General features: G+C 41.1%; 1 protein-coding gene across 1 annotated transcript in view; it reads left to right on the top strand.

Annotated features, from left to right (window-relative positions):
* The first annotated feature begins 283 nt into the window (after positions 1–283).
* Nkain3 (sodium/potassium transporting ATPase interacting 3) overlaps positions 284–7,542 on the top strand; it is a 675,857-nt gene continuing 668,598 nt past the window's right edge. Inside the window, exon 1 of the mRNA XM_006979266.4 lies at positions 284–396. Coding sequence (XP_006979328.2) covers positions 343–396 — 54 coding nt within the window. The 5' untranslated portion in view covers positions 284–342. The remainder of the gene's footprint in view (positions 397–7,542) is intronic.

Here is a 7,542-nt window from a genome sequence, read left to right as displayed (position 1 = left end):
CCCCTAAAAGGCATTCACCCACTCACCAGCTGTAGCCTCTTTGGTCCCCCGCCCTCCCGCCCTGCTCCCCCTCCCCAAGAAACAGACCGGCGCGCTAGGAGGCAGGGACCCCCGGCAATCGAGCAGCTCAGAGCACCGCACTGACCTCCGCCTGCCCTGCGTGCAGATTAACAAAGGCGGCGGCGAGCCCCAGCCCGACTGCTGCAAGCCGAAAGCTAGCCGCGGGGTCCAGAGCCTGCGCGCAGTCAGGAAGCGCAAAGCGGGCTGCTCTGGAGTCACAGACAACGCTGACTGAGCTCGCAGACCTCTCTGGAGCCGCGCTGCTGGGACGCCGGCCACACCATGGGCTGCTGCACCGGGCGCTGCTCGCTCATCTGTCTCTGCGCGCTGCAGCTGGTAAGTGCCTGGTTGAGTCCCGGTTCTGGGATCAGTCCGTCCTCCCGGACCGGCTTGTGGAGGTCCCTCCTTGGATCTGCAGCTCAGGGCTAAGGACCCGTGAGCGCGCAGGACACACTGGAGGGATCCCCAACCTCCGCTGTCCCATCTAGGATGTCTGTGTCTCCAGCTCAGTAGCTCTTGCCCGCAGGAGGGCGCGGTCTTACTTCTGGTCCGGTGCGCTGCGTAGCCGCCACGAGGTCCGAGGGCAGCTGGGGTGGCGCTCCGGGAGAGTGAGTTCCCCGCCCCTCTTTCGGACACCTGGCCTGTGCACCCTCCGAAATCCTGCTGAAGTTATGCTGGGGCTCATGGCTCGCTCTTATCCGGACGGTTTGCAAGAGACAGAATGTTGTTTAGTTAGAAAGTGCTTGGGGACAGTCAGCTTCTGAGACAGCAGCAACCTCGGCTTTCTGGAGGTTTTTACTTTCAGCCCCTGGAAGTTGATGGTTAAGGAGTCCAGGACTCCAGGAAGATGCGGCTGTGCTTGGGAACCACAAGTTCAAGGCTCTGCCATTTCATCTCTGCTTTTGATTGTCTTGAAATGCTGCTATGTTCAGGCTACGACCGGTTGACAGCTGTCTTGGGGAGTGGACAGGGCTTCTCTTTGGCTTGGCGCTTTGCCCAGGGAGTGAGTGGAATCGGAAGTTGGAAATCAGGGTGGAAAGAAAAAGACCTTTCTGGTTTTAGGCAAATACTCGCGACCCTTTTGTTATCAGGGCCGACACTGTGGTCTGTTTTGTGGTCACCAGAAGTCAAGGCTGCAACCTACTGTGCCAGACTTTTGTGAGTGAGATTAATAGACATCCCCCCTCCCCCAGGGCAGGGACCAACCCAATAGGTGCCCCACCACACTGGCCTTCTGCTAAGCATTGAATTTGTTTTGTCACAAACCTCAAAGGTGTAACTAGGGAATTTAGTCAAGCCAGGGAGAAGCTTTCCGCGAACTTTACCTACCTACTGTAGCTCTTGCAGGGCTCATTAACCCGTTAACCAGGAGATGTAATAATGAGTTAGTCCTTGTTCCCTCGAGATTTTTAAACGTTTCCACTTTTCCAATTTTGCCAGTTTCCCCCAAAGATTCATTTTCTATGTGTTCATTGTCCTCTAATCCACGCAAAGCAGACACATTCGTAAGCCTGTGGGACAACCCATTCTGCGCCATGAGAAACACACACCAAACGTGTTTATTGTGTTTTCTTGAAATACATAAAACTTCATGTGAGTTTTCTTCACCTTCTTAGGGAAAAAAAGTCAATGGGCGACTTATACAGTGATTTTTAGAAATGAACTTGGCTTTTTAGAAAACCGAATAAATTTAACCCTCGATTCTTATCTATTTATGTAAACATCTCGTGATTGTCTAATCATTCCAAGCAATATGAAGTTAGGATCAAAGTTATTTTTTGTAAACACTACAAGTATTTAGCACTTAGGAGCAGAAACATTGTTGCTGAATTTATGGCATTGCCTACATTCTCAGTCTATATAGCATTTTTATGCAAATATTTCTTTTGACTCCTGAAGTTATTCTCTGGGAGATACTCATTTCACTAATTTGTCTATGAGGAACTCATAAAATTAAACTCCCCCTAAGTAAGTTGTACTATGGTAGAGGCAGAGGGGTGACTATAAGCATGTAAGAACTAGATCCCACTCAAAAGAACGCTTATGTGTTGTCTCAGCAAGAGTTTCTATTGCTATGACACTATGACCAGAAGTGTACAATCCATATCATAATCCATCACCAGCATCATGGTGGGAACTCCAGGTAGGAACCTGGGAGCAGAAACTGACACAGGAGCCATTAGGAATGAAGCTTCTTGGGTTTCTCTCCAAGGTTTTCTTAGGCTGCTTTCTTATACACACCCAGAACCACCAGCCCAGAGAAGTTACCACCCACAGTGAGCTGGACTCTCCCACATCAATCATCAATCTGGTGGAGTTCTTTTTTCATCTGAGGTTTTCAAGTGTGTGTCAAATTGACAAAAAAAAATAAAAAAATAAAAAAATAAAAAATAAAGTCAGCACACTTTTTCTATTATGTTATTGTACCACACATGATAGCATTGCTTATATAAAGGGTTTATAGTTGAAATTACATCTGGAAGATTTTTTTATTGAGTTTGAGAAACTCTTGACTTCATAGTTTTGATATGAATACTGATTAATATTTATATTTGCTTTAGGGAGAAAGAAGACACTGAAACAATATTAGAATTTCATCAATGCCATGACCAGATTCTTTTCTGAACTATATAATAATTTTCAGACATTGAAAGATTATTTATGAATTTCATTTGACAATGTGGTTACAGACATGACATACTTGTAATTTTAGTATGCATTATTGAAATATGTTTACTCACAAATTTATTAAGATCATTGCTCAGTGTACAATAAGTCATATCCCAATTTGTAACATTTTCCAATGTATTTGTTATAAGTACTCCCAGTTCAGCCAGTTACAAGTAAACTTTTATATAGCATTTCTACTATCCAGATTGAATAAGAGGCATAAACAACTTCAAAAGCATAGATAAAGAAGAATATGGCAAAAATAATTATAAAGGAATGAACTTTAGATATTTTAGTACTTGTGTTTTGATTATGGTTTATTTAAATTTGTATAATTCAATATACAATAATGGTTATGTTTGACAGCTGACTCACAGATATCTTGAGTACTTAAGAAATAAACTCTCTGAGCTCATGTTAGCCTACTCCAGCATGCCATGTGAAACCAGTGAAAGGACACCAGCTTCCTAGGCCTGGTGCATTTCCCACTGAAAACAGCTCTCCGCTCTCCCTTTCATGTTTTACTCTACTCCAACCAACTCTTGGAAGATGGGGATTATGAAACCTTAACAAGTTCCGATATAAAGAGGGGATGCCATTTGTTGTTCAGACTTGATGCAGGGAATTCATATAGTAAAATGAATCAGCTGCAAACCACCACATAAATAGCCCAAGGCCTCCTCCTAAAAAAAAAAAAAAATGGAAAATTTTGGGTAATCTAATTCCATTTCATATGAACTTCATTCCCTCTTGAGTGAAAAAGATTCAGAATGGGAAATCTAACTGGAGAGAAGTTGCCGTATTTAGGTGACTAATGTTGATGAACTTTGATTTGTGAAATCTGTCTTCTACCTTGCTCTCTTTGCCCTTGTGGCTAGTTTCCATTATTGCCTTTTCTCCATGCAAACTTATGTGCTTGCCCCGAAATTCACATTTATGCTCTGATGTTACCAGACAAGATTACACAGAAGATGTAAAGAATAAAAAACAGAGCACAGGAAACTTTGTAAAGTGATTTTTCCTAGGAAAGGTGTTTTGTTACCATTCCATTCATCTCTCAAGTCACCAAAGAACTTTTAAGTACATCTTACATAAGGATACTCGTGGTGCGGTGTGTTTGTATAATAGCAAGTATTCTACTACTGGGTGTGTAGGGTCTACAGCTAAAAAGAACATCAATCATAGTATGCTAAATCAGCTTTAGTCACTGTATTTAAATGAACCTTAATTGTGTGTTTTAAATTCTACCATCACCTCCACATGGCATTGCAGAAACATGTTCTCTGAGCTGCTTTAGAAAAGTGTTGAACACACTACCCTACAGCAGGCAGGCATGGCTACCACAAAGTATTAGTCATCTTTCAGCATCACAGACATCAGACTCTAAGGCATGTTCAATAAAACTTGGCATGTCATTACTTGGAGAGCTTATTATGTTTTGTATTCTTTTACAGTGAGAGCTATATTTATTGTCAGAGCTGGTAATCAGCCCATGAAAAGTCAAAAGTAAGATGACATGTTTATAGTCACAGAAACCCTAAGAGATTTGCCTAAACAAGCAGCTATTAACATATAGATGGGTCATAAGTTTTGTTTTAGAGAGCAATCTCCCCAGTTAAAGAAAATTAGCATTTATTTGCTCACAGTGAAAGCAAAGTTTCAAGACTTGCTATTCCACCTTCCAAGCATTGGAAGCAGAGCACCTGTGATATTCAATGCTCAAATAATGCATTTGAATTATTTGAAATGCGCCGTTGGTGCATGAACGGTGCTGACATATCTGTGGTGAGTTTTGAATTAAGTCCTGTGAAATATCGTGCTTATTTCCCAGAAATACTGGACAGTCAGTATGGAAATACATTTAATTTATAATGTAGATATAATGATAATTTTGTTTTACATGGTTTAATTTAAATACCTCTCTTTATTCTGTACAGTATAATTCCTTTTTAAGGATTATTTCATTTTAGGTGTGTTGGTGCTCTGCATGTATATCTGTGCACCTCAAACATACAATGCCTGCTGAGGTCAGAAGAGGGCATCCAGTTTCCCAAAACTGAAGTTACAGGAGGTTTTGAGCTGCCACGAGGGTGTTGGGAATTGAACCCTTTTTCTCTGGAAGAATAGTTAGTACTCGTAACTGTTGAGCCATCTCTCTAGTCCTGCAATGTAATGCTTAATTTTTGTTGTCTTTATTTCAATATTCTGGTTCATCCTATGAAACATTAAAAAGGTTAGGAAAATTAATTTATGGCTGATAATGAGACTTTGTGTCTGGTCTGGAAATCACCTTGCATTAGCCAAGGCTGAGGGCTGACCTACACATCAAATACAGAAGAATGAGCTGTGCTGTTACAAAATAAGGGCCATAGGATGAGAGGTGGGATGAAGGACATGTGTATGCACATGTGCAGGGCAAGCAGAAGTATTTGGTGATACAAAAGGTCGTGTTTAGAAACTCCAAGATTCTGATTACCAGGTTTATGACTGTTAAACTCTGACAATAGACTGGACTAAGTCTTTGAATTAAAAATCATGGGAAATATTCATATTTGAAACTCCGGATTACATTACCTTGGGATTGAGGGTAAAGGAAAAATGAGAGTAGTCATTAAACAGGACTCCATGCAGGGTGATCAGAGAAGAAGAAGCTAACCAAGGAGAGAGAACAAACAGCTTGACAGAAAAACCAGACAAAAAACAAAATCAACACCATTGACACCACTAAAACTTTGCCTCAAAAAATAAAAAAAAAAAAAAACAAAAAAAAAACCAGACCAGACATTTCAAGACAAAAGCAAAAATACAAAAGGAAAAACGGTTCTGGGGAGGAGCCAGTAACCTACTTGCTGTACATGGGTGAACATTGGAGGTTGGATCCCCAGCACCCACAGAGATACCAAATGAGCTGGTGGTGCGCCAGTGATTTCAGCACATGAGTGGTGAAGAGAGGGGATCCCTGGCGAAAGCCGGCTAGTGGTTAAATGAGGGACTCTTCCTCAGCATATAAAGCGGAGAGCGGTAGAGGAAGACTCCCTATCTCCAACTCTATCTTGCACATGCAAGGTCACACACTTGTACATGCAAATACATATTTATCTACACCCATACATACATAAGCATCATACAAATATAAAAAACAAGAACAAAGAAATCTATAGGAGTTGTGGTCACCAGTAACAGTAAAGATAAATGCAAAGATGATACAATTGTGTCTTTTGGTTATTTATTTATTTTTGATTAGGTGAAGTGCAAGACTGCCATTTTATTAACATTTATTTAAAAACATTTAAACACTACCTGGGGGGTTATAATCAGTTCACTGTTGCTAGCAGAGAGGGAATCAAAGATCTCTGCTTCCTGATGAGGAGCTATTGGCAGTTAATGGTTGCTGGGGAATAGGAGTTATTTTTCTTCAATGGTGCCCATGATCCCACAACTAAGCCCGCATCCATGTGCATATAAGCATCACTAATTGAATTCTTTGGTCACCAAACAAACACAAATATAAACAAAAAAAATTCAAAATAGGAGGGGGACTATCTGAGAAGAGAAAATGGCAACAGGAGTGAGGAGGGTCAAGAGAGGATAATAGGGGGCTTAATATGATCAAAATACATTCTATGTATGAAAATGTAACAATGAGAACTGTATTGGTCAGGGTTCTCTGGAGGAACAGAGTCAAAATATAGGACTCTGTAACTTCTCCACCACCATGTGTGCCTGCAGACAACCATGTCATACCATGATGATAAAGAGCTAAACCTCTGGAAATAAAAGCTACCCCAACTAAATGCTTTTGCTTTATAAGAGTTGATATAGTCATGGTGTCTTTTCACAGAATAGAAACCCTAACTATGACAGAAGTTGAGACCAGGGACTAGGGTATTGATGGGATAAACCTGACGATGCTTTTATTTGTAGTAATTTGGCATTTGGTACTTTGGGTTATGAAAGCAGTGGAATGCTTTAAGCACTGTTTAATTGGCCATACGAGTGGGAACATGGAAGACAGTAGTGCTGAGGCTGACTTGAACTGTGGGCCCTGGCTTAAGAGGTTTCAGAGGAGAATTTTAGTATGTTGTCTAGAGATTGTTGTGATATTTTGGTGAAGAATGTAGCTGCTTTTTACCCTTCTCCAAAGAGTCTGAGGCAGACTCTTAATTTGGATTATTCATTCTGTTTGCAGAGGAAATCTCAAAACAGTGTAGTATAGACTCTGTTATGTGGTTATTAGTGTTAACTCTAATGAAGATCTATAATGAAAATGAGCAAGCTGATCAAGGTAAAACACAAAACATACAATTGGAAGGGAAAAGGAGCACCAGGAAAAGGAATAGAGCTAAGTCCTGTATTCAAGGAGATAAACAAATTGGGAAATGGAATTAAAAGAGTGGTGAACTCATGGCAAGACTGAACCCAGCTAAATTTCCATTGGTGAAAAGGAATGAAAGGAAAGCTGAAAACAGTGTGTGGTGGTACAGGCCTTCAATCCCAGCACTAGTGAAACACATGACATCCAGGTTATGTGAGTCAAATTTTGTGCTCTTTCTCAGTGTAGTCTGAATGAGGTTCACTCCATTAGGAAGGAGCCATTGTAGAAGCCAGGCCAGGGATAGTTTGTTACCATGGTAGGATTGCTGTCGTTATAGGTTTGGGGTCTCCTTTTGTGTGTCTCTGTCTCTCTCTTTTAATAACAATCCTCAAATCTCATAATACATGGTTTAAATGTTTACTTGATGTTAAGGCTCTCAAGATTTTTCTCCAGTGTACTCTAGGATAGTTTGGACCATGTGTGTAAAATCAAGGAAT

This window comes from Peromyscus maniculatus, chromosome 2 (assembly GCF_049852395.1).
Source record: "Peromyscus maniculatus bairdii isolate BWxNUB_F1_BW_parent chromosome 2, HU_Pman_BW_mat_3.1, whole genome shotgun sequence".
Lineage (NCBI taxonomy): Eukaryota > Metazoa > Chordata > Mammalia > Rodentia > Cricetidae > Peromyscus > Peromyscus maniculatus.
Note: the sequence above shows the minus strand (reverse complement) of the source record. Positions and strands in the feature narration are given on the sequence as shown.